The 27,697-nt window shown below is 45.4% G+C and overlaps 1 protein-coding gene across 2 annotated transcripts in view; it reads right to left on the bottom strand.

The window, feature by feature from the left end:
* Nucleotides 1-27,333, bottom strand: part of LRP8 (LDL receptor related protein 8) — a 173,095-nt gene extending 145,762 nt beyond the window's left edge. For both annotated transcript variants that reach the window (XM_080603281.1, XM_080603282.1), the window contains exons 1-2: nt 27,190-27,333; nt 26,413-26,532 (exon numbers count right to left, since the gene is read on the bottom strand). In XM_080603281.1, the coding sequence (XP_080459407.1) occupies nt 26,413-26,532; nt 27,190-27,259 (190 nt within the window). In that variant the 5' untranslated portion in view covers nt 27,260-27,333. The remainder of the gene's footprint in view (nt 1-26,412; nt 26,533-27,189) is intronic.
* Between the last annotated feature and the right edge of the window lie 364 nt (nt 27,334-27,697).

Below are 27,697 nucleotides of genomic sequence, written 5' to 3'. Positions count from 1 at the left end.
AGAAGCCAGAAAGGCTGACACTGAAAACCATGTACACCCCAGACTGATGGCTCTGTTAATTAATACAAAAATGAGTCAACACAGAGGTAACCTGAAACTCTACTCCCTGCTCTTTAACGTAAGCAGTAACAGGAAGCTGATCACTCCAAAAGGCAGCTGTACCACCAGCGAGTACACACACACTTCAACGAACTTTTCTGTAGGAAACAAGCTTTTGGAGATCGCCCAGTCCACATCCTCGGTGTGTGTGTGTATACACAGCTGTAAACCCACTAAATTTTCATTTCACTTCTCTGCAGTGTGACTGCAAAACTAAGGAGTGTGAACAAAAAAGGAGCAAAAATGCCATCAAGACACTATGGCTTCATTATTTATTTTCCTTTCATGCTTTCCTAGCTTTTCGCAGCTACTCCACAAATACTCATCAGTCCACATCCATTACTAGTCTCCCCCAAATACACATCAATTAAGTCTGCATCAGAAGTGAAATTAAAAGATGATCAAGATGACTTGCGATAGTATCAAACCTGTCATGCAACCCACCTGTAACCCCGGGACTCATGGGGTTATGAGTCCTGCAGCTCACTCATCCCTGAGTCCGTCAATGATGACATTTCCATGTTGCAATAACACATAACTCAATCCCCTGTCACACAAAAGCATGCCCCCACACACTTCTAGCAAGGTTCTTTACTTTTGAATGCATGTATATCCTTAAACAAAACCCACCACCTTTGATTTCGAGCTCTGCAGGACAGAAGCTTCCTAGGAAGTGAGTAAGCTTTGCACCGGACACGATTACTCATGCAGATTTGCAAGTCATGATTACAATGCAATGCTACTGACTTACAGGTTTATTCCACTTCTACCAGGAGGCTATTCCCATTAAAAAAAAGTCACGTAATATTCTGCATGGCACACTCAGAAGAACCTCACCTGGCTTTTACTTATTCGTTTATTTATTTTAAAAAGTAAGATACTGCGACCCACATGAGATTTTTCTGAGCATTACCATAGAAGTAATAACACGTTCCAAAACTTGCATGTAAAGAGACAAAATCTTTTTTCTTTTACATCTACATACCTATATTTAAGGGAATGCATTGCTCATGAAATGTACCAGAATACAGTCTTTGATGATTTACATTTTCAGGATAAGTATTTCAGAGACAACAGCAATTCATGTCTTCCCATTTCCTCCAGCAAGCCTGAACTGCTTAATGTAGAGAGCAGATGAAAAAGAAGAAGCATGGGAAAGTATTTAACTAAAGCAAATGGCACAGAAAAAAAAGGAAATCAGGAACTCTGCAAGCTCTCACAACAAATCAATCACAACAGACTAAGAAGCTGAAGAGTCACAAATAAACCAGTGAAAGGTTTTAAATATCATGTGGGTTTCTAGTAGAAATCATGGCCACATATCCCTGAGAGCTGGGGTAAGAGGAAGGAGGAGGCTTCTGAAGGGAACAGAGAAAAGAAAATAGGTAATTGTATTGACCATAACTACATACATAGTTGTTTTGATGTGAATTCTAGTTTTAATGGGATACCATGTCTTCAGTTTCAGGGCCTTAGATAATCACTGAAGGAGATTAGGAAGCAACTTTCACTGCTGGCTCTCTAACTACCTTCTGGCACCATCCTTCTAAGCCCACCCAATGCTGGATCCTTCACAAGTCAGACTAACCAAGATGGGCCACTGCTGCAGAGTCCCTGAGGCACCTCCTGCATCTCCTGCTCCAGCCCTAGAATGACCCACTGGTGAGTAACTTCTGTGAGTACAACTTTTCCACCAGTAAGGAAAAATAAATAGTAATAAAAAATTAGAAAACAAGACTGACAAGGATATATTCAGTATTAGCTATTGGCATGTTTTGGTTTCAGTTGACAAATAATTCTTAAGCCTTTGAGAGTAAAAAAGTTTGCTTGTTAAGCAGTCTGTTTCATTTATTTTGCCTGTAATTCTCACCACTCTATTTAAAACCATTCATCCAAACACGAGGTATTCTCAGAGGCACTATTGATAAAAGACTGCACAGAAGCCAAGCACCACAAGCAGCTATTTTTAATTATCCAAACTGCGCACTGGAAACATGCACAGCTTCACAAGCAAACTTGAGGTCAGAAGGGGAAGCTGGGGTTAAAAAATAAAAAAATGAAAAAAATCACAGCAACAGGCTACACACTAAGAAATATTTCCCCATGGAAACCCCCTGTCTGGCCCACGACTGTATATCAGGCCAGGTGAAACATTTTGGGCCACGCTGTAAATGAAGATAAAACATGCTGGCATCTGTGTGACAGACATGGCCACAAATAAATCAAGCAATAAACAGCACAGCACGCTATTTCTGGCTTTGTGCCTCTTTTTTGTCACATTAGGGTAAAAAGTTGCATTCAAAGACCACAACTGACTCTGCAACATGAAGCCTCCCAGCACCCCCCACCACCTCGGCAGAAAAGCAGGACAAATTCAAGTGTCTGAAGGGATTATGGGATAACAGGGAAGCCTGCTAACAAAAGCAGACAGCCATTGTGGATTACGGAATCAGAATGAACACCCCAACATCTTCCTCGTAGCTCAGTGCAGGGGCTTTGCAATCCCAGTGCTTGGCCTAAGACGACACCGCCAGCTACTGATTTTTTCCTGCCCTGACTCTCCCTGCTCTCTCCTCCTTGGTCACAAGCAAACCTCAACAAGTTTTTGAGGGACAATCTCAACAGGTCCCCCCGCCCTCCGAACTACTCCACATTTGCCTTGCAAAGTTTTTCCAGCGATTCTGCAGGTCTACCAGTACACCCGCGAGGCTTGAAGGACAGCAGAGGGTCACACAGACAAGGATACGGAGCGAGTCTCAAAGAAATTTGTTCTGCCCTACTGTATCCTACTAGATGAGACACTATCTTTGTGCTGCTTCTCACCTATCAGCACCTAGCAGAGAATTAAAACCTCAGAGCCAGGCCTTTGCCGTGTGTTTATAGACTGCATGGCACCATGGTGTTGCTTAGAGCCGCCAAGCACAAGCAGCAGTGTACAAGGGACGTACGTGGATGTGCTGCCCCAGCTCACGCTCCTTGCTCTCCCCAGCGGCCCCATATGTCCATGGGTTCTTTTGGCTGAGAATACCATCAGAAAAAGTGGTCTTCTGCACCGTATTAAACTTTGAGCACTAAATGAACCCTGTTTAAAATACTTTTCTAAGCCAATACATACAAATTTATAGGTAATCTCAACTCAGGCAAATGTGGTAGGTCCCCTCTGCCACTTTTGGCAGCTGTGACAGTTCAAGGTGGCCTGGCTGCTTTGCAAGTAAACAAGATAAAGTGCATAATAAGTAATGCTTATGCTTTATACCAAGATTTTTATCCATTAATCCAGTGTCGGCTCACAAAGGCTGGCAAGAATATTGACGCTTCCATTTTAAGCAACGATGCTCAGAGAGGTAAAGCAATTTGTCCAACGTCACATAAAAACACAGCTGCAGCCAAGGCCAGACCAATTTCTGAAAAGCAGCAACCCACAGATACCTCGCCTCGATTCCCTGAAGGCTCTGCCATCACATCACAACCGTTCCTATTCCGTTTGTGTCCCACTTCTTCCAGCAGCCATCAGACACACTGCGAGCGATGTACACCTCTACGGCTCACTGTACTCACTGCTACTTAGCACCTTCCTCTGGGCCGCAGGACAGTGAGTTATACCTCCATCAATCCTGCCCACTTGTGTGCACACTCGGAGTCCTGTTGGTTTTTCTCATTGATTACACGGACACATCGTGATTTTGTGAACCAGACCAGCAGAGAGTCAACTGCTTCACAGCTCAGGCCAAACCATGGGCTACAGGATGCAGATCCTAAATCCTGCTGTGGGGTTTACCTGCAGCAGCCATATCCAGCAGGAGGGTTCAGTGCCAAGCTGACCTCTTAAGCCCTATCTGAATGTGTAGAGAGAATTTCAGAGGTTGCACTTCTGGTGATTTAGTGAAGGCATCAAAGCTCGGGGCTAGGAAAACATGCAAAAGACCGGACAGAGTCACATATTGGATCGGCTCACCAGAAGCTCATGAACAGATTTGTTTCCTCTAAGGCCACAGACTGGCTGTAAGCTACTCAGCAGCCAGTTGTCTTTGGCTATTTTTAGGGCTGGGTGTCCAGATTTTCTTTAGGAAATGCACGTCAATCTTCAGCAATGTCAATAAAAGAGCTAATCTTTGCAGAATAACCAGACTGTGACAACCCTGCATGTGGACGTCTGACACCAGCACCGTCTCTGTCAGCGAGCACGTTTCAGCACGACAGACACCAGGAAACCCCAGCACGGAGTTAACAGCCCCCCCTAGATGGAGCCTAGCAGTGGGCCCAAGCTGCAAACACCACTACTAACCCGGTCATTTTTGCAGAGCCAAATTAAGGCCTACAAGCTGAATTACCAGGGCCTCTGTGTCAGATTCAAATACAGCTGGATTTTCTGTTCAGTGAGCACACTGCACTCACTAACAGCACTTGCAGCATCTGAAGAAGAGTTGAACTTAGCATAAGCAAGCAAGCTTCCCAGGCAGCTGTTGCAGAATAACCTGTGGTCTCCAAAGAATAAGTCCCATTATTTTAGCACATCCCCTTCCCACAGACATGGTCAGTTTTGTGACTGCTCTTTTAAAAAAAGTATTGCTCAACCAAGAGCAAAACAGTTCATCCCTTCTGAATTTGGGCATGAAGCAGAAGCAGCAGGAAGCAGCCACACACACCTTCCTTCCCAGCAAAGGGAAATACATGAAGTAGGGCTCAAGGGATCTTGAAGTGTCCCTCTTTCAAACTCCTGCCCGAAGGCAGGATCAATCTACCTGAGCCACTCCTGATGCAAGTTTGTTTGTTCCTACAAAGTACCAGTGACAGACACTCCCCCTGAACAGTTCATACCGTGAACTGTTGTCACCATTCGACATCAAAACTAAATCTCCTTTACCAAAAATTTGAATTCTTAGTCCTTGTCCTGTTGTACTTCCTTTGGAAGAAGCTCCACTAGTGGGAAGGTTACCGGGCATGTCTCTCCTATGAAAGCGAGGACCAGGCAGGCCTCCAGCACTCGCTCACCAACTGCAGCACCACGGAGAGCACACCGTGCCTCATCTGCACAATGGAGAGGAGAAACAGCTTGAGGAATTCGGATTGCCATGAGGAAATCCAGATCAACAGCATCAAAGAAAAGAAAAGAAATTGAACCTTGACAGTCGTATACAGAAGTGCAAGTGAACTTGAATGAGCCACAAGCCAAACTTGAGACCTGCGAGAAACAGCACAGATTTCACAGCCTGGGCAAGGCCGCCGCTGCCGAAGGGGTGTCCCTGACACGGAGTCTGAGCCTCAAGGCAAACGCTCCGGGACTAAGGCCAGAAAGTTGCTCAACCTCAGCATGAACAAAAGCAAGTCTGGATCTCCTCACAGCAGCCTGACGAGCGTCCCTTGAGCCAAGGTGGACAACCACATTTCAGGGATAACCCAAATTTCATCTAAATGTACACTAAAAAACCTACTATGAAGATAAAATGCAGAAGAAAATGCCTGTGGATTACAGAAAAATAAATAAGGAATATCTGCATCAACATGTAAACTAATTAATATCCCAAACCAAAATCTCATTGCCTTCCTCTGATTCTGAACTGCATTTTTACAGCAGCCTTAAGCCCTGAGTTTATCCATCTACTTCTCCATAACACAGACCAGCAATGTAAGCAATAAATCTGCTCCCACTGGTAAACTACCAGCTTCCTGCTTATCCCAGGGATTTCTGCATTGATTCCCCACTCTGCAGAGCGCAACCAACTGCACCTACAAAACAGGTTCAATTTTTCGTTATTCTAGAACTGTGAGCGTTGATAGGTCTCTCATTTTGGAAGTATCTTTCCTGCGAAAAAATGGATGTATGGAGCCCCAGCGACACGCTACCAACACCTCTATTTGCAGTATGTAATTCAACCACTAGATGTCTGCGTTACGGATCTGTAACTTACCCCTGGTACTGGCAGAGACAAAGCTGGAGCTCCAGTCAGAAATAAGGACTGTTCGTAGCCTGCTGTATCTTACAGACACAAGGCCAATGTGATCATGCTGTTTTTCTGTCAGTTCCACCTCCTGCTAACATCCACTAATCAAACTAGCTGATTAATTTCAATCAAGTCTGAAAACAAAGCAGAGGTCTCAAAGATGATTATCGTTATAGGAACTTCATTAAGATTATAAGAGTGGCAGCCTGTGTGAAAGAGAGCTCTGAATTAGCATCCTCACTGATGGAAAGCAAATCTCAGCCTGTACATACCTCCTCTTTGATGGCAGTCAGTCAGCAGCACGTGAGAATGAGCACAGAAACCCAAACAGAAAATACCTTTTAAGTTTTGTAAAATGGGAGAGATTTGCTCAGTGTTCATCTGTGAAAGATTTTTACATTTCCATACAGGGCCAGGGAGCTCAGAGACCCCCCCAAAAATGGCAATTGTATATGGCCAAATTTGAAACATTACAAATTAAACTTAGCAGAAATATAAAAAGCAATAAAAAACAAGCAGTAGCCTGAAATATTGCTAGTCTGACTTTGGGTTTGTTTACGAGAATGCTTCAAAAAAAAAAAACACTCGTTAGCCATAATTAGTGGCACTAGTGTCACGGATTGTTTATGCTGTTCAGGTACTCATCTCAGAAAAATACTGTACAGGAGGTGATTAGATGAGGCACCAGATCAAAGATTTGTATGGTTTACTCCAAAATACAAAAGTCAAATGGAAGAGAAATCCATCAGAAATCCTAAAAGCAGGCTTGCTGTGAGTGATACAACTTGGACTGGAAAGCTGGGGAGCATCTTGGCAGTTTTGGAATGTTTTCTGGATAGCTCTGGTCTGGTAACTGCCTGTGAAACATTTCACACAAGGCCCTGCTTCGTCTCAGGTCAGCATAAGCACTGACCATAAAATATTATTCCTCTATGGGAGGAAAGCAGTCACACCTAATAGCTGTTGGTTTTCTAAGTTCTGCCACCATCCTTGCACTCTTTCTGCAGGAGGATTTTAAGAGGAATAGAAAACAAACTACACTTTTCCTCAGGTTTTGGTGCTGCTAAACGAAGCCTGTAGAAGTGATGTCACCACCCCTCCGTCTGCAGACGTAAAGGTGAAGATGGCACAGGCACCACAGGTCTGTCTATACCAGGCCTACCAGCACAGGTCACACTGGGACACATTAAATGAATTCTTAGCTGGTGTGTAAGCCTGCTAAGTTGCTCACCACCAAAGCAGCATATAAGAGGCAAGTCCTCCTTTTGTCATTTCTACAAAATACAAAAAGCTTTTTTTTTTTTTAAATTCAGATCTGCCATACAACAAAACCACTGAGCAGTATCTACCATGGTAAAACTGAAAAAAATAAATTAAAAATGTCCCACGAGTATGGAAAAGATGTGAGCCTAAACACAATGACTAGGAGAAGACACAGCACCATGCCAGAAACCTTGGGGAGAGAGGGAAGAACATGAGTGTTTGCGACATGGAAATGGAAAAATTACTGTCCTCACAGCTCCTGAATAAGCAGATGGATCCCACAAGAGTAGCAGCTCTGGCTTCCAAACCTGGAAGCCAAAGTTCAAATTCTATCTACAAATTAAACTGGACTTCTTATACTGACCAGTGATACATCAACACAACAGACATAGTTGGGGGCCTAGGGGTTAAATCAGGGTCTTGTCTACTCTGAAGATTAATGATTTTGTTTCTCAGAACAGCCCAATACCTCCAAAATGACTGTGTTAGCCTCAGACACCTTTGGCTGCGTTAGATTTAAAGTTCAGCTCTCGGTACTGATGATAAGCAGCTAAGTTTCCAAGTTGTAAGAGCCTTAGAGCTTTGTGAGGCTTTTCTGCCTCCAAGTTAAAAAGAAAATGGACTGTCCTAGTAGATACTAAAATATTACAGTGCCCCTCACAAGGTCTTCCCACTGTTGGTAGCAGAAGGGAGCAGTGCACTATTCCCTCTCCTCCTGACAGCAGCACAGGGGAAGCACTGTCACACTCGGTTTTGGACAGTTCATCCAGCAGCCCTTGTGCACAGCCCTGAGAAGATATTAGAAAAATTTGGATGGATTCTGTGGAAAGAAGCAAGGGAAAACTGAAACAGATTTTGAACTTCACCCGCAACAGAAATTGCATATGCACAGCAACCTTCTACCGCATTGATTGCGTTCTCTCTGATAGATCACTGAATAAACTATGAAAATAATTGAGAGGAAAGAATTGAACCTTTCTGTGCATCAGGCACGAGAAGGATTCATCCTTCTGAGTGTGAGAGGAAAGTCACTCAGCTGAGTTTGGCAGCATGTTGTTAGGACGTGTTTCTAATTACTGCAGCATTCAGAGAAAAATGTGCAACTCAAACATGACTCTGCCAAAAGTGATATGAAAATTAAAGTCCTCAGAAGAGTGCCATGACAAAGCAACTTCTGGAGAAAGAAAAAAAAAAACATCTCTGACCAGGATTTTGCAGGGACTTAGATTTCAGGTGACTCTTAAAATGGTGACTAGTGCTGCAAAATCAGCGTTAATTGTGAAAACTAACCAGCTTTTCTGTGATTTTATTCTATACCTGCCAAGCAAAAAAAAATATTGATTGAGCGTGCTGCAAGTTTTATTTACATGAAGATCTGATTGCTTGGTTCATTATTATGCAAAGCAGAGAGAGAGAAAGCTCTTTCAGCAGGCATCTGAAAAAATCACATCTAAAAATAACATTATGCTTTGGCTTTCCTTGTAAAATGCCTGAGAGTGCATGTTTCCTTCTTCAGTCGTTACCGTGAAATGCACGAACTACACCAAGGAAGTCCGTGCAATTTCCACTGACTTACAACTGGAGATGAGTTTGCTTGGTATAGGAAGGTAACTGAGCCCAACTCAGCAGCTGTAAAATAGAAACAAGGAACTACTGTCCTTTCCTTATTCCCAGTTCAAAGCACACACCTCTGAAAGTCTCCTACTGAATCATTTTGAATGTGTAGCATTTTTCTTCCCACATATGCACTCCTGTGAAGTTTTGAAAGCTTTTATTTTTTCCAGTGCTGTGCCGCCAGTTCCTTCCTTGAAGCTATTGTTGTTTCTCACAGCAAATCTTTTTGAAGTTGTAAAAATAAATGAGTGTGCTGTATTGGACTAGTGCCAGAAGGAATGACATTGCAAAGCCACTTTTGAAAGAGACCTGTCACCTCTGAAGTGGAAGCAAATTGGTGGCTTTTGAAAGGCTGATCACCTGCCTAAGCTCTCGTCTCTGAAAAAAAAACCAGGCATACCAGAAAAAATAAAGAGGGAAAGCACATCTGCACATAATTTTATCTGTTCAGTAAAAAGTCAGATACAGCTTTTTGATAAAAAAACTCAATTTAATAGCTTTTTCCATTTAATGCTTTTCAAAAGCAAAATGCTGCACTTTTAAGAACAGCGACACTGGGAGAAGCATGCAGCCTTGTGTGATGTGATAAAGCTGAGCAAAATGACATCTCCAGACCAAAAAGTTCCACAAAGAACATTCTGTATTTTATCAGGCTAGTCCTGGGTCACTCTTAGCTTACTTCCACATTCACAATTCATGGCCTTGTTCCTATCTGGCTATTTACAAAATCCATTTCTTTCCCCAACAGCCAGCGTGGCACAACAGAATGCAATTCTGATAATGGTGTAATTCCACTTTCCCTGTTTTGTTGTTCTCGTTTGTTTTTATTGCTAATCCTCAGGAGAATGGAGTGCAAGTCTTCACCATCATTATTTCTTTGCAAACACTTCTGCCCATTTTGACAAGCCACAACACGTTTCAGTGCAAAGTAAAAATTCAGCATTAAGCAGCTGAAATAAATTCCTGGGAGCAAAACTGTTGCTTTCTAAAGCTCTTAGTGAAGCACTTACTGATTAAATCTGGTATGAGATCTTGATGTCCTTACTGGATACAGAAAGACTGTTCAGGAATCTGCAGTTCTCCTACATAAAAAGGAAACAAGTGCACCCAGGAGTAAATCTTTGCAGCCAGAAACAGCCAGGCATACTGCAGTGCAGGCTTCCAGAACATCTGCTCTACAAACCTAATTATCCCTCATTGTACAGATGCAAAAGCCATCTGAAATGCTGGCACCTGAGACACAGAGATGATTTTAAGTCCCTTTAAAATAGGCTTTAAAAATAATACATAATAAAAAGCCCTGCAGAAACATTTCTGTAAGCTGATGTGCATTCTGCAAGTCAACAAGAACCGATTCCAATTCGTTCTCCCATCAGGTAAGTCACAGTCCCCCAGCTATCCCGTAATGGCTGTTTGCTCTCACCGTTCTTTAGACTCAGTTCTCAGTGGACTGATAAGAAACTACAGTACCACAACCTACTTCGCTACAGTTAGCTTTTCAGAGATTTTGCGGATCCTTTTGAGACCACAGTGTAACAGCTTCATTTAGTCTTAACCTGCAGTAGAAATACTCAAGCCCTAAAATCCAGGTAAGAATATTTCCAGAGGGAAACATTAAATTAAGTTCACCTTCTAACAGCTACAAGGGCACTGGTCCAGCTACTGGTGGCCCTTTTCAGATTCCTTCTTGACATTAAATTACAGTAAGTGAAATTTGACAGAAGAAAAGTTTTAAACAGGTTTATTTATACAGATGGGGCAGACGAGTGTATATAAATGAGGCTGAGCTACGTGGCTGTACAAGAGCAGACAGTTTAAATCATTTAAGAAACGGTATCCGCAAATCTCTTTCCTCAAGTGAAGACATCGTTCTCTTTGTCTCCGAGGATCTCTCTTTCATCTCATTGCTCTGAATTTGCGCTAACAGTCAAGTGGCAAGCTGCCAAATTATTCACAGTTGGCTAGAAGCATGGTCACCTACAAGCTAATTGATGCCACAAAACTTCCCTCCAGGATGCCATCTGGGTTGCATTCAATATTCTTACTGGATTCAAAAGCCCGTCCCTCTAAACTTGAAAGCTGCTTCTCTTGACCAAATGCCAGTTTGCTGATTTTGTTTGCAAGCACACACATTAAGCTAAATAGCAATACCAAGCTCCTAATTCCACTCTTTTGACCATACACGGACTGCATTATTTTACAAAAATAAAGACAAACCATTTCCCCATCTCACAAGTGTGTAAACTGGGGAAACGAGAGCTGAGGAGGCTTCTCAGTGCAAACCTAGGAAGGGACCAGTATAAAATAAAAAGGCATTTTATACCAAGTCCCTGCCCTTGCCTGAATAACATTTTAAAAGAGCTGAGAACCCAGCATCTCTCCATGGCTATAATGAGACTTCTGGCTTTCATTTAAAAAGTAGGCCATCTACTGAATAACCGAAGTATCACTGTTGGGGCCTAGCTGCCCCACTAATAGCCGAACAGAAACATGGGCATTTTTATTTTCCTATTGCTACTTCTTGCAGCAGAAGACACACCTTACTGATATCTGGTCACATCCCTCCAGTTCTCTGCGCTGACAGCTGTACTTTTCTATATGCAAAGCCAGTCCCCCAGGAAATAGCAACAATAAATCAGTGCAGAGGTCTCCTGCTTTCCTGTTGCGCATCTGCTGCTCGGTAAGTTTCGGTGTGTGTTTTGTCACCCCAAACTCCGTCGTGAGATAGGGAAAGCCGCTCACCTTTACAGCACTGACAACTGGGATCAAGCTGGCACTATCTGATGCTGACAGGGAGCTACTAACCCCAAAGAACTGGTGAGGTCTATGTGATGAGTCTATGTGATGGAGAAACGCACCGTCGCAGTTACTGGCAGCGATCTGAGGCCAAGGAACACACTGCCTGAGCACAGACAGCTCTTCATTTCCAGATGAGGACTTCCCTCGATGACATTTGAAGATAAAAGCTTACAGCCTTTTTGGCAGAGGAGGGAAAAGCCTGCCACAGAGCCTGTTGAAACAGGGTCACGTTTTGTCAAGCTTTCAGCCTGCCTTTTCTATCGCATCCTCCTTCTGCTCTTTATAGATTCTCCACATTGGGCATGTTTCCTCAACCAGCATCACAAACTCCATTTATTAAAACCACAAAGTTCAGATGTGGCTGAGTTTCCAGCTGGCTCACTAAACCGTGCATATGGGTCTCATTCTTAGCCCTGCTGACATTTTATTTCTCTTCAGGCTTCCTTGTCTTCCAGTGCCAGGCAAGTTTACACTACAAGCACTCTGCGCAGGGACGCAGACTGTTCCAGAGGAGAACGGCTGACAGAGTTCTCCGAAGCCCCCAAATCCCACAGCTAGAACTGCTTTGCATCCCTTCAGCAGGCCTGGATCTCACCACGTGTTCCCCCAGAAAATGGCCCCTGAACGCCGTCCCCAGAAGAGCTGCAAGACACCTTCATGAGCAACATCCCCTGACACAGGGATCCTTCCAAGAGCAGTACAATGTTACCCTCTAGCCGCTTTCCTAGAAAAACTTTGCAATATAATAGATTTGGCAGGGCTGAACCGCTGTTACCTCCTCTTCACGTGGAGGAGAGACAGAATGCTGGAACACACAAAGGCAGTTTATTTGGTTCACTTATTCAGACTTAATGCTGTTTGAGCAGAAGTCAGACCTGGCGAAAGCTCATCAAAACAAATCTCCATCAAGTTCACACACTTACTTATACACAAGTGCACATCAGGGACAGAAACACAGAGTGCTTGCTCACATTTGGCAATCCTGCCTGGCCACATGCTGTGGCCAAACTAAAACTCTACTATTCTGGAAGTGTTTTCGTATTTTCATACTACAGGAAAATGCTTCTAATATTAGCAGGGGAATGGGAACTGAAAAAGCAGGATGGAGTTACAACACTGATGTGACAATGTTGCAGAAGTTTACAATGACTCACTAAATACTCCCAGGGAGACAATAAACTTGTTCTGAACTCACCAAGAGATCTGTGGTGCAATTTGATAGCCTGCAGCTTAGCAGGAGAAGCAGCCTCTCCAAATGGCTCAGGGTTGGATTTCTTGGGTTTTTTTGGGGCTGTGTGTGTGTGTGTCAGTTGAATATATTGTGCAACATCTAAAGCAGAACATGAACTTCAAGTGTTTCCATAAGCAAGTGGATTAAAGCAATAATACTGGGGTTTTCCCATCCATTGTCAGGCCGGGATTCAAGACTGGCAGGAAGCACAAGGAGCTTTGCCTGGGGTACTCAAACCGATGGGGTGATAGAAGCACAGCCTGCACGCCGCTTTGTGGGACCAAAATGCTGCTCATTGCCTTCGGGTCCATTCCTGCTGCCACAGATAAGGCTGTGAACTGGGCCAAGCCTGGAGAAGCCGTAACTGCTGCTATGTGCACTGTCTGGGGCAGGGTAACACCAGATGCACCGGCAAATGAAGGCTACAGTTGGGTACTTTACTGCCACCCACGGGCTCACAATACAATTTAAATATTTCCTGCTCTTTTAGTATCCCCGTGTAGAGTTCAGGTCTACGCACTACCCCTATGCCACACAGAGCAAATGCCCAGTCAATAAAGTGTGGATGGTTTCCATCTTTGTGGCTGTGGGGCTGCACATCAGCTCTCGCTATCGTGGCTTGCCTATGGCAAGTCCTCACACGATGGCATAGCTGGGAGCTGCATGAGATCAGGAATGGAACAAAACTGTGCTTTCCTTTCCAACGCAGAATTAGAGAGGAGTTAATCCTCATTTGGGACAAAGCAGTGTTAAGACCAGAAGTTGCTGCATCCCTCTTCGAGTCTGCTCTGGACGTAGCCAGGTGGGAACTGACCGCTTGCCTGCAATTAAGGAGCTCTCCTCAAACACAGTATCTTCCCGGCAAGCCTGCTCCTTCTCCTGCACACCGTCATTGCTGCCTGCACTGCTGTAACACCCACCTCAATGTGCACAGTTACAGAAAGCACATCACTGACCAGGAGCAGACCTTGACTTTCTGTAGGCCCACAATGACACGCTGTGTATTTCTGGAGGCTAAAATAAAACAGGGCAATATCCTAGTGAAAACTACCATAGAAAACATTTTTGTGAAAAAAAACGGACTGAAAACATTGACTTTTAAGCTTGGAAAGGTTCCTCATTGTCAGCTGTGTCTGTGGTTTGTTGGTTTGGTTTTTTTTTGGACAGCTGTGTCCAAACAGCAGAGGACTTGAAACATCAGTTAAAAATGTGGTATTTTATCCAGCATGCTCCCCTGACAACACTGCTCTCCCCCCATGGTTACTTCATGCTGCTCACCTCAGGAGATGAAACGTGCCCAAGGTGAGCCCTGCCTGGACACGAGGTGGAGGAGGCTCTGCCAGCACAGCTGTGTGGGTACAGCCCCGTGGGCTCAGCGAGGCCGACCAGAGCTTTTCTCTCAGCAGAACCACACGAAGCCGCCTCCTTTCAGCCCTCTGGGCCCACAGCAGCAGATTTTCCAGCTAGATGCCAACCCCCGCAGAGCTCCGCTGGCGGGGAGGAGGTCAGGCCTGTGCTATGAAGCTACAGGGCCGTGGTGTTAGCCAGCGCTGTGAACTCACAGATCGGCATTTCCACAGACTTCTGCAGAGGCAAGACCAGGCTGAGCCACCCCGCTGACAAAATGTTTTCTTTCTTCAAGTCTCAACATCAGGGAACGGTACCGTCTGTAGACTAAAGAAGTAAGAAAACCCCGCCAAATGCCACAATTAATTAGAGCAGAACATACAGCAAGTATCTTCCCCAATCCCAAGGTAATTCTGCTGGAATATTTTGGTTGCTAACACTTCAGAATGAAATGGGATCCTGGACCTTCCAAGTCCTACTCAATGAGAAACAGAATTCTCTCTCTCCCCCTCTCTCAGAGGTAACAAGTATGAATCTTTTCTCCTTTCCCTCTGTCGATGGGAATTTATCCAATGTCAGATAGTGAAACTTGCAAAACCCTTATAGGTCAAACTGCTGTAAAAATCTCTGCTCTTATAAAAGCAGAGTAAAAAACAACACACTAACAGATAGTCCCTAGCTGGTTACCATAGAAAAATGACATTTACACGTGCCCTTTTCCTATGGTAAAGGTCAAGCTGATGCGCCAAAAAGCCTCTTCCATAGGAAATTCACCCCCAGCCAGCTCAAGCAGAGATGACACAAGCTTTCAGGTATACCACAGTCACAAAAACAGACGTGTTTTTTTTTTTTTAAAGAAAAGCTTTTGGGAATTTCAGTTTCTTGTTCTAGGTCTCATCAGGCTTGTTCTTTCCCTTAAGAAACCTAATCCCACACTTCATCAAAAATAAATAGCAGGGAGAAAACACTACTCAGAAACGATACAGCATATTCTGCCCTAAACCAGTCATTGAATATGCTTCTAATGCCACAATCAAACTCGCACTCCACATAAAGAAAAAAAAATCTGATAGGAAGTAAAAGGCACATATTAGGTCCTCTACTCAGCTGACTTCCTCCCCACTCTGTGGTTTTCACTGCCAGAGAAGCATCTTTTTTACACCCTAAAATTAACCCTGTGATATGGTAATGAAGCCAGCACAACACGGTATAGAAAATGAACCTTTGTGAATAACAAAGATCACTGTCCAAACCTTATTATTATGGACATCCCTTTGACAGCTATCCAGCTTGCACAGAGAAGGAAGGAAAAAAACTGCCTCTGAAAAAAATATTTCAGTTTCAGGTTTTCTTGAAACACTCTTTAGTGTGCTGAGCATGCACAGGTGAAGCTGCCAGGGCACCAGCCCTATAAACGGAGGGCTCCAGATAGCCCAGCACAAACCTGACTCTTGCTGCAGGAATGCTACACTTCCCATGGTGCTGAATATCTCAGTCCTGACCTTGAAAGCTGGAAGGTCAGAACAGCTCAGTGACAGGTGATGTCTTTTGTTCTGTGAACACACATCCTCTAGGTTATCATTTCACAGCGTGCCCGGTGATTTGGTGTCCAGCTGCCCTCTACTCAATTGGAGTCAGCAGTAAACGTGTGAAGATCCACATCAACTCCTGTCTCCAGCAGTGTCACCCTAAACAGCACTGCCTCAACCTCACTTTTGTTCTCAAAGTTTAAAAATAACGTATAAAAAAAAAAGCTAAATGCATCCAGGCAGGGTGAGCAGCATTTGCACAGGAGCCATTAATCCTTTCTACAACTATTTGCACAAAATCAGGCTGCCAGCGTTCACATAATTTTGTGCATAATCAAATGTGAAGAAATGCCTGCTGCTCTCAGCCAAGCTCTGCAGTTTCCTTCACTGCCTGAGCGAGAGAAGGTGTTAGTAAAGGCTCTGTGCGTTGCTGCTGAGGATGCACTCTGAGAAACAGGGCCACAAGAATTAATGGCTAAACTCATGCAGAAGGACTTGAAGGAAAAGGACTCTAGCAGAGCAATGAGATGCTGACTGCAAGCCTGGGAAAGGCTCCACAGCGTTCAGGCACATGCTCATCTATAGCCACAAAAGAAAACTATGTTGTTTATCAACACTCCCTAGAAGAGATTACCTGGATTTTTACCACAAGCCCCAGGATTTCTCCCCTGCTCCATACTCACACTCTCTGAAGTGCCATGCCACCATCAGTCCCTCCAGTAAGTGAACTGGACAGATGCGAGACTTTTCAGCACCTGACAACACAGTTCCTTAATCTTTATTTAACTTCAGCAATCAACATGCACTGGGACCTTGGGCAAATATACTTATTACACTATTTTTTAAAAGTTGTACAAAATTCTGCGTTGAAGAGCTCTCATGTAAAAGGGAACTGAAATCAGCCAGCAAAGGGCAATTCCTTGAAGTTGGGCATGCAATTTCAATACACCAATGTGATCCTGGCAGAGACTGCTCCACAGCTTCCCTCTGAAACTAGTTATCATCCACCAAAGAACTCTTCCCGTAAAAGTCATGCCTAAAGAGTAGGATAAACCCAAAGGGACCACCCAGTAGTACCCAGCTGATGTAAATGCTGTCACTGCCATGAAGGCAAGGGTGCAGCCCTACTTACCAAGCTAGCAGAAATGAGTTGCATTGTGCAAACTTAAGATCGATTCAAGGCAAATGCTATCATTGTTTTACACATGAAAGGCAAAAAGAAAAGATAGGCAGCAATAAAATACTTAATAGTGAATTAAACTTCCCTATTCACCCTGGTTCTTGCCAGCCAAGGATATGTTACAAAGAACTCATTAAGGCAACGTGCACCAGTGATAAATTACATCAATAGCTACTGCTTAGGTAGCAGCAAGGTGCGGGTACGGAGGTAAAGGAGGCCAGGAGAGGCAGCGTCCCCATGTGAAACAGAAAACCTTTTGAGCAATAAAAAGCCTGCCATAAGCAGTCTCAAAACCAGGACTTCTGGCCAGCTAAAGAAGTGGCTGCACTGATGACCACCTGTATACAGGCTGTGCTCTGTTACTCTTTAGGATACGTTAGAATGTACGAGAAGAAAGAAGTCTACTTTTAAAACCAAAACAAGTACCACGTTTATTCTCAAATGCGCATGTTTGCTGTGTGTCTTTGATAGGAAATACAGGTAGCAGTCCCTCTGAAGCACTTCTTGCATTTGACCCACCAGTAAAATCTTTAGTTATCTAAACACTGAGTTTTTTCTGAATATTTGACAAACTGCATACAACAAAAGCAAAGGCAAAGCCCTTGAACAGTCCTTTAATCCAAGGAACATGATTATCTGTGTAAAACAATGTGATAATGGACCAGAAAACAAGAAATTGGGAACATTCTTCATGAGTCATTGGTGTTCACAATGAGTTGCTGAATCACTCCACAGCCTTGGGCAAAGGATAACTTCTCTAAGCACCACTTTTCGCATCCATAAGATAATGCTTAGTCCACTTGTATGAAGATTTAGAGAAAGCTACGCTGCTAACCAGCCATCAGATGACAAATGTGTAATGAGCGTAACGCCACTACGCTAGTATGAATAGAAGCTCGCAGTTACAGAGAAAGGAGGTATAATTCTTGGCCTGTATCAGTCAGCATAGACATTAGTTATCAAAGAAACTGGGGCATTACTCTCTCTTTGCAAGTAGCTGCGTAGCTGCCATTGTGATCCAGGAGGAGACTACGGGAACAGTTGCAAGTTTACATCTGAAAAAGACATCACCTGCCACCTGCTCTTATTCTCAGCACAAGCATATTCACTGCTCCTGCTAATTCTGATTTTTATGCTCTTTAACTACTCCCTGGATCATGCCAAGTAGCATCAGATCTGGAGAGAACAGGTCCAGCAAATCCAGCAAGCCTTACTGGTATACAGTCACTGCTACATCAGCAAACCAAGCAGCTGCTATGGTAGGAGACCCATGCAAAACACCTGGAAATCTTATTCATCTAGATCAACAAAAATAGAAAAACCCTGAAAAGCCACCAAAGAAATTAATTGCGTTAACTTTACACATGGACAAAGATGGCAAAGCAAAGATAGACAGAAAGTCTGTACTGGGTAACGCACCGCTGAATGCAGACTTGGGATTGAAAGAAACTTTTCATTCACCCTCTGAAATCAAGTAAAATATCACCTCAGTGTACACTGTAACATGTATTATGTCTCTAAGAAGGAAGCATTAAAAAAGTATGAAACAATGCCAGTTAAAATACAAAACAAGTTTAAAACCTGGAATTGGAGCAGTTACCTAAGGGAGTGGGGAAGTACAGTTAGAGTTTACTGTCAGTTGTACACAACAGCCTCTTCAACATTATTTTCTTAAATTGATAAAACTGTGCTCTAGGCTATTTGGAAAGGGACAGGAGTCTAAAACAGAGTAACATATCCAAATTTAATGAAAATAAACAGATTTCCATCTTTTCAGTGGATTGAAATGCACCCTCTTCCCTCCCCCCTTCAGTGTTTTGCAAGGAAAAGAAATCACATCCACAGAAGCTACGGAAACCAAGCTAGAAGACCAGAAAAGATAAAGAAACTTACAGTAGGCAAAATTCTCACGCAGGACAGACAAGGTTCTGCAGCACTAATAAATTAGATTTTAAATTAGATATCTATCTTTGCAAAGAAAAAGTAATCAGAGCACAGAAAGCAGTTGCCAAAAAGAGCCCTTCTGGTTCTGCAAGTACAGGACTGTGCTCCTGCTGCCATGGAAACTGAGCCCCGGCTGCTCTGGTCCTGGTGCAGTGCCACACATGCTCTCAAGCATTTAATAGATATTAATAATGCAAAAATATTACCGATAGATCAGAGACAGAGCGTCTTCTCTAAGAAAAAAATCTGGCAGCAAAGTTCACTTCCCATGGCTACAGCCCAAAGGCTACCTGTCTTACTGTAAGGCAACCATAAATCCCGTTATCTCCTGCTTCTTAACACTCCCTCTCGGCACTTCCTGTAAAGGTAACCTGCCTGCCAGGCCTTAGCTTAGCCCGAAAAAGGCAGGAAGCCTGGAGGAAAATTGAAATACTCCCCCAGTTCGACAGGTACCCCCGCAGTGAGCAACGCGGCTGAGCGTGTTTAGCACTGGACTGGTAGTGAGGAGACCTCACGGCCGCTCTTGGCTCTGCTGCCAGCTTCTTGTAGGACCACGAGGCACCCCAACGCCAGCTCCCGTCTGCAGGACAGCCCCAACACCATCCACTCACCTCATCGTGAGGAGGGCACAGGGCTGCCAGCTCAGCCTCGGCTCCTGGGGAAAAGTCACGTCCCTGCCAGATGCAGAACTGTGGGCCGTCAGGGCATTATTAGGGCACGACACAGAGAGATCAGAGCTGGAGCTCTAATCCCCCTTTTAAAGTCTTCCAGCTTCTCTGGGTTGGAAACCTGGTTCTTGATAACATTTCAGTTTGGATGGGCTTAGGTTTATTTTTCAACTAGCTCGCAGCACTATTATAACTTTTAAAATCTAATCAGTTTGTTATCTCTTGAATTTCAGATGGAATTCTTCACACAGCAGAAAATCTGCATTAATTATTTCACAGGGCCTTTTACCCCCTCTATTTCCCTCGTGGCTAGCTAAATACTAATAATTTTATCAGGAAACAGAGTTAGAAAAATTACACTCGACATTTTTAACATTTCCTGCACAAGCGCCGTAAAATAGCAGAGGCTTCCCTTTGGCTAGAACCAGCTGTCTGCACTCACAGCAGAGCGCGCTGGAACAGGCAGCCTGCTTTTCTACCAAGGACATGCCACCGCGCAGGAAAACAAGCAGCAACACAAATCTTCATCCCCGTCACTCAAACTCGGCTCACTGATTTGTTTTCCTGGGCAAAGCACAGAAAGGAAAACTGACATCTTACGGCATTTGTAAGGCATGCGATGGCACGGGAAAGCAGAACTCGGCAGTAACGTGTGCTGGCAACATTTTGGGAATTAGCAGGAAAAACCTGGGGAGAAGAAAAAAGGCTATCAGCGATGTTGGATGTGAACAGTGCAAGGATGAGGAGGACTTCATGCCAAATCAAGACCACCATGAACACATCTTCATGAGCATGTCATAGTCTCAGTGGCACACCAAATACATGGTAAATTTGCCAGTGAATTTAAAAAGTTGGTGCCATTAAAAAAGCTAGCTGCAACAAAAGCTGTGCATCTGCTCTATTAGAAACAGATGAGCAGATCAATAGCTGTCAGACATTGTCAAGCCTTAAACTTCAAGCCTCAAGCATTTAACGTCTCTTTACAGAGACAATGGAGTCACGAAACCTCATTCTCTCTAGTCCGGGCAATCTGAGTCCAGGTGCATCAGATTAACGTGTTCACCAACATGTTCCACTTGGTTCCTCCAGCCTCATAATTGGCATTTATTCACTTCATCTCTAAACATCCTCTGATGAATATGAAATTATCCCAAGTATCTTCCATTCCAACAGCAATCAGTAAGAAATCACATCTCAGACGCATGCTAATCCTGGGTGTGTAATACCGCAGACAAAGAGAGCTGGTCTACATTGACTTTTGTTTCATCTTTTTATACATTAAAATGCTCTGGGTGAAGCTTGCCTACCTTGGTTCAAAATGTAGAATATTTTTATATCCTCTGAAATGAGAGCTCTGAGCTCTTTGATAAACAAACCAAGTCACTGTCAGTTTTGACTGCACTTTCATCATTTCCTTCTTGAACTTAATCATTATTTTCAATCTTCTCATTCTCCTTGACCTCAGGAAAGCTGTTCAGATCTCGGCTTCTTCCCGTAATGGTAGCTAGAGCTATTCATGTGCTTTCTTGGCATAGCACAGCAGCAGTCCATAAAATCAATTTCTCTTCCCTCTGTAACCATAATGCCCCCAGTTCCCATGCACCCGAGTTCCCTCTTCCAGTCCTATCTCCATTTCTTTCCCAGACCTTGAGCAGGAGTGATGGAGAAGCACCACGGCCTGGAAAGCCGCTGCACCTAGAGTTAATAACACTCCCCAAGCATATGTGCCAGGGGGTAAAGAAAAGCAGAAGGGCACACTTGTTTCACACTTGGACTTAATGCTTGATTTTCTACATAAACGATGCAGAAGAGGAAAGAACACAGAAACAAAGAAATAAGCAAGTTATGTTTCTCAGAACAGACAACGAGAATATAATGAAGAAAAGAAGATAAATGAGTGACAAGACTCACCATGTTACACAAGAAATCAATAAACTAGTTCAAACACCAGCTCGCACACCCACACAGTACAAACCAGGGCAGTCAAGGCACAGGTAGACACGCAAGCAAACGTGTCCTGCCTCTCTGCACCACTCTTCCCAGTGCTCCCCATTTTGGGATGAGCATGCAAGCTGGCCACCAACCCAGTTATCTGTCACCTACATAATCAAGAGCATATGATCGTGCATATGTCAAGGAAACCTAAAATTCTCCACATGCTAATGTATGATATATATATATATATATAAATATAAAAGAGACACATCTCTGGAGTAACATACAGCAATTACTCAGAACAGAGAATAACGTCTCAACGCTGAACTCGAAGAAAAATTGGAGCAATAGACAATGGAGAACAAAAAAATCATAGAATGTTTGTGGCAATTGAGACTACCTGCTGTCTTACCTTGTCCCATCCCAACACCTGCAAGCACGGCACACCATTACACTCAGGACATATTTAACTCTTCACGGGATCCAGATTTTAGTTCTCAAATAGGCTTTTAATATATTTTTATTCCCAAATTCCAGTTCTAATGAAATTTTTTGCTGAAAAGCAAGAAGAATAATACCATGATGCCTCCTGGGCTTCCGCATAGGCAGCAGGAGTCAAACTGCACACTCCCTGCACACAAAGCCAGCCAGAGAGCAGGAGCCTTTCCTCCTCTGGAGAGCGAGGCAAGCAGGACTCAGCTCTGCAGTCACATTCTGTGGGGCCCCAAGGCAGGGCACGGGCTGAGGTAGGGGGAAGTTTGCTGATGCTCCGAGTGTTTGCCCTGAATTCCAGGCATGTAAGAACTGCCTTGAAATCAGTGACTCCCTTTGGACTGTCTCATACCTTCAGCAGCCTCAGTCCTGCCCAGTATAAAACATCCCTGCGAACAGCAGTAACAGAAAGCAACAACAGAGAAAGTATCCCAACACAAAGAAGGAAAATGGAGCTCTGAGAGACATATAGTAAGTAATTCTGCATTTGGATGTGTCCCCCTGCAGGCAGATTACTACAAAGCTGATGTGGCCTCACAGCTCGTTTCATTCTAGGAAACTGGTTAAGCTACCGCTTGCTTTTTGCGGCTATATTCTTTGCCATACCTAAGGCTTATCAACAGTGAAACGTTTAAACAGAGGAAAAGCTTTATATATTTCTGCAACACACACAAATTAGTATCTCTTCCTTCTCGTTAACACTTCCAGACAAATGAACACTGTCTCCTTTCTTCCTGACGGCTTTCTTTGCTACCAGAAATTGTTTCCTTTACTTTTTGTGAGGCAGCAGCTATATTCATACTTGCTACCTGTATCTATTTGGCTCTTTCTTTTGCCCTTCCCTAACAGGCATGGCACTTTCTGTAATCCTTATTTTCCTGCTCTTCTCTAAATTCCCAGCAATTTATTTCCATACTGCAAGAGTCATCTGTTTGTTACAGTGGCCCTTTGTTTTAAATCACCAGCATTACTAAAAGGACTTAATTTGACAGGGTAGCACTGAAATATGCAGTATGAAATACGAAGCATATGCACACCTGATACTTGTTCAAATGAAGAAATCCAAAAGATTCCTTCCAAAAGAAAGAAGGCATAAAATTTCAACTGTAAAGATGCCTCTTGAAGCATGCTGAAATTGTAAAGATCATTTAAAGTGATACACAATCCAGTCTGCAATGGAATGTGCACCACCAGGCTGACCAAGGGATGACGTTTCAAATCCTGCTTCTGACATTCACTTAGCTTCTAGTGCCTGCTCTCACAAGTGAACCATGTGGCCGGAGAGCTTGTAACTTCTTCCTTCATCAGCAACAGCAATTAAAATTCAAGGAAAAAAAAAATCTAACTTTTTTTTTTTAGGAAGAAAACAAAACTGGATTCCTACTATATCAGTCATTTCCCACACGTAAAACCTTGAAAGTCAACTGCTACACGCCAAGAAAGGATTAGCCCCATGATATATAAGAAGGCTGTTGAGCAACCTCAGATAAACTTAACACACCGCACAAAGCAGTAAGCAGTAACCTGCTCTGTGTAAGTGCTACAGTGATTATTGATCACGCGTCAGTTCCTGAGCTGGCCACACACACATCTGCACAGACACTAGGCAGGTAGAACTACCAACCATGGCAAAAGAAAGCTACTGAACAGAAAGCGCATTCTCAGGAGACGATACGGGATGACTGCCAACACATTCTCCTTCTAGTCTAAGTCTCCTTTAAAAAAGCCAATATTATAACAACAAAGTTCTCGAGGAGAAAAAAAACACCACCAAAACACCAACAACGGCAGCCTACGTGAGGACGGCTTGCAGAAGGGAGCGCACACAGCGCTGCAAGGCTGTCAACCCCGTTTGCCCACAAACAAAATAAAACAATTCATCTCCTTCCAGAACTTTTCAGTTACAAACTCTTCCAGCGTGTACAGACTGTCTATGTACAAGGACAAGCATGTTTCACAAACTGGTTGTTAACGCGCATGAAGACCATCCTGTCTCTTCAGAAAGCGAGGATGTATATAAACAGCAGTGGGCTACAAATATGTTGATACATTGATAACAAATGTTATCAGCTTCAGAAAAAGCATCAGCAAGTAATTACAGGGGTTATCACGCACCACATCAGTACTTGGCACCAGCAGGCTACCTGCGTTTTCATTTCGCTCTGTCACCACTCCAGCACGCTGAGTTTTCCAGAACAATTTATTCCTGAGCATATGTTCATACGGTAGTTTCTAAATGAATAGCTATTTATTACAGCAACGACAGAGGTGGCATCTAGCAACAAAACCACGTGGAACATACTCTTTCATCCAGTGAGTATAACTCTAAACATTACATATGCTGAAAACTGGTATACATTTTTAAAAGAAAGAAGCTTTCTGAAACAATGTGAGAAAAATGCATGTAAAAATGCTTCTTTAACCAGTCTGAACAATTGCAACTACAAAGTCTCTCTCTGTATATATACAAACTAAATGAACAGTCCATGAGTAATTTCTCTAGTATGTTCCTCAACCACTACTAATAAAGGCCAAATTCAGATTAAAGCAAAAAACTCTTCCTGATGTCTTCACATCCCAAAATTCCCTTTCCTAACACCAAAAAAGTCAGCATTCTACCACAATGTAGCCACTTGATTTTTACCACCCTCAAAAGAACAGTAAACACCCTCTGAAGCAAACCCAAATCAGATGCAATCGTTGACCTAACCATTCTAGCACAGCCCAGCTCACGTAGAGCAGATGTTCAACAGGACTGTTTTACATTCTTTCTTCTGACACGATGCTTCAAAAGAAGGTCACAAGGAAAAAGAGAAGAAACAGGTATGGGTTCCAACTGACTGACTCGTGCTAGGCAAGAAGCTCAGGCCACAAGCCTAAAGTGGCACTCAACGTGGAGCGCGGGGTGCAGAATCAGTTCCTCGAGATGCTCCCCCAGCCGTCATCCCAACATCTGAAACAGCAGCTCCCAAAGCACAGCCCACCTGCAGCTCACCAGGCCTCTGTACAACAGTACCCAGAGTGGCTTTTAACCAGAAGACTCCAAGAATACCAGGGTCAGCCTGCTCCGAGACTGCCGGCACTTCCACAGTTACTCTCTCTCTGGAAACTCATACACTTCTGAGAAAATATTCTCAGGTACAACTACACACAAGTCCAAGCTAGTTCCCAGTCAGCCGTGGCCTCCCCGTGTCTCTTACAATCTTAAAAATTCCAAGTCTGAGATGTGGTAATAAAATCCCCACATCAATCATGTTTATTATATCTGTACTAAATAACGCTGCTGAACCGCCCATATCATAAACTTATGCATGTGTAAAGCCTGTCAAGTCCTCTGAATACAAAAGCATCAGATATAAATGTTAAACTTACTGACTTACTGTTACAACATCAAGTTTCATATGAACAAGAGCTTGGGAATTTCTGCTCTCCATAAACTCTCCATACTCAGAATTCACTGCAAGACAGGTGTACCAGTGAAGCTGCTAACAGGACAGTCACGTACTGGAGAACACATAACCAGTAACTTTTCTTGATGTGTTCCTGTGGTCCACAAACTTTCAAGAGTCCAGTGAATTACAACCTGACAGTTGTTCAATGTCTATTACCCTACGAAGATAATTTGAGATATATGCGGTGTCTGCTGTAATATTTGCAACTTACAGAGAATTATCTTTAATTTGGAGTTTTAAGACTTACAGGGTACATAACTTTTCACAGATGCTTCTCACACTACAGGGTTGACACACATTGTCCTAGGCTGTCAGAAGCTCTAACTAAGCGAAATAAGACAGAGGTAATAACGGCACAGCCCTGCAAAGCACCCAGAGTTTGCTGGGTGCTGCGCACACACACCAGGGTCACGCCACAAGGGAACGCAAGACTGCCACCTGCCCAGGACAGGAAGTACACATCTCCTTGCTCCCTCTTCCCTCACATTACTGACGAACCAGGCCGCGCTATGTGGCCGAGGAGCCAAGCAGCCGGCCTGCTGACCCCCTTCCCCTCACCGTGATCACAAATACCTATGAAACCCCAAACCACGCAGCTGCCCCACACCTTGCGGGAAAGCGAGCTACTTTCCCGGGAGGACCTGTAGCGGTCCCAAGGGGGTCGGGCACCTGCCCAGCTCCCGTGCCATGCCCCAAGCAGGGCTGCTGCTGGCGGCGAGGGCCGAGCCCCCCGGGGCGGGCAGCGAGGGGCGCTGCGGGGGATGCCCAGCCGGGCGCGCCACGGCGGGGCCGCGTCACGGATCTGCTGCTGCCGGCAGCCAATCAGCGCCGGAGCCGGGGCCGGCGCGACTTCATTCATTCATTCATAAAAAAGAGGCGCTGGGAGCGGCGCCCTTCCGGGCCCCCCCGGCACTCACGGCAATCCGCCTCGTCGCTGTTATCCGAGCAGTCGTCGTCCTCGTCGCACTTCCAGATGGCGGGGATGCAGCGCTCGTTCCGGCACTGGAACTGGTCCTCCTCGCACTCCTTGACGCCGCCTGCGAGACACGGGGCCGCGCCTGGGTCAGCGGGGAGAGCTCCGCCGCCGGGAGCATCCCGGGGCCGCTCCGACACCGGGCAGGGCCCCCGGGGCCGGCGGGGGCCGAGGCCGGGACCGGGCTCGCCAGGGCTGAGCGGCTTAGGGCGGGCAGCGGGAGCACGGCGGAGCCGCTTTGTGCGCGGATGGCAGGGGCCGTTCCCGAGCTCCCCCGCGTCGTTTTAGAGGCACGGGATGACAGGGGAATGGTTGAATCCCGAACGCGAAAGACAAAGAAAAATTAAAAAGCGCACCGATGCTGGGACCGCCACGCGCCCGTTACCGGGGCGAAACGGCCGGGTACCCGGGGAGGAGGGGAGCGGGCGCCGCTCCCCGGAAAAGGGAACCGACCCGATGAAGCTGAGGGCGGGGGGACGGGGCAAATCTGCTTTGCAGGCGCAGCGCTGCTTTGCCGAGCCGCAAATCTCCTCAGAGAGGGATTAAAGGTGGCAGCTCCTGTCACCAGCGGCCGCGTTGCATTCCCCGCGTGCACGGCCCCCGCTCCCTCCTCCGCAACCCCCACGAGCCGCGCTCCCGGGGCTGCCCCCGACCCTCTCCCCCATCCCCTGGGGGAGCCCAGCCGAGGCGTGCGCTCCCCCGGGGGCCGCGCCGACCCCACCTTTGCCGAGGTGCAGCTTCAGCAGCAGCAGCTGCAGCAGCAGCAGCCGGGCGAGCGCAGGCCGGCACATGCTGCCCGCTCCCTCGGTGGCAGCGCGCCGTGTGCGGGTTCCGCGCAGCCGGCGCGCCGCTCTGCGCCCCGCCCCGCGCCGCCGCCGGGGAGGCCACGCCCCTTGCCGCGCCCCCTCCGCGCGCTGCCGCGCCGGCGCGCCCTGGTTTGCGCGCGCCACCGCCCGCAGGGGGCGCGGGGAGCGCAGCGGCCCCGCAGTCCTGAGCGACCCGTCCCGCAATAACGGCGGCCCGCAGGGCACCGGCGGCGCTGGCACCGCGCGGCTGCGGGGCGGAGAGCGGGGAGCTGAGCGGGGCGGCCAGCCCGCCGCGGGCAGCCGGCGGGGGATTTGCGGCACGTTGTCGGAGCGGTTGTGGGGCGGGAGGAAGGAGGCACGGTGGTGGTGGCTGGGCTCGTGTGGTGGATTACGGTAACTGCCCAAAGCAAATGAAGCGTTTGT

This window comes from Anser brachyrhynchus (genome assembly GCF_964034855.1).
Source record: "Anser brachyrhynchus genome assembly, chromosome: 8".
NCBI lineage: Eukaryota > Metazoa > Chordata > Aves > Anseriformes > Anatidae > Anser > Anser brachyrhynchus.
This window is presented reverse-complemented; position numbering and strand designations above follow the sequence as displayed.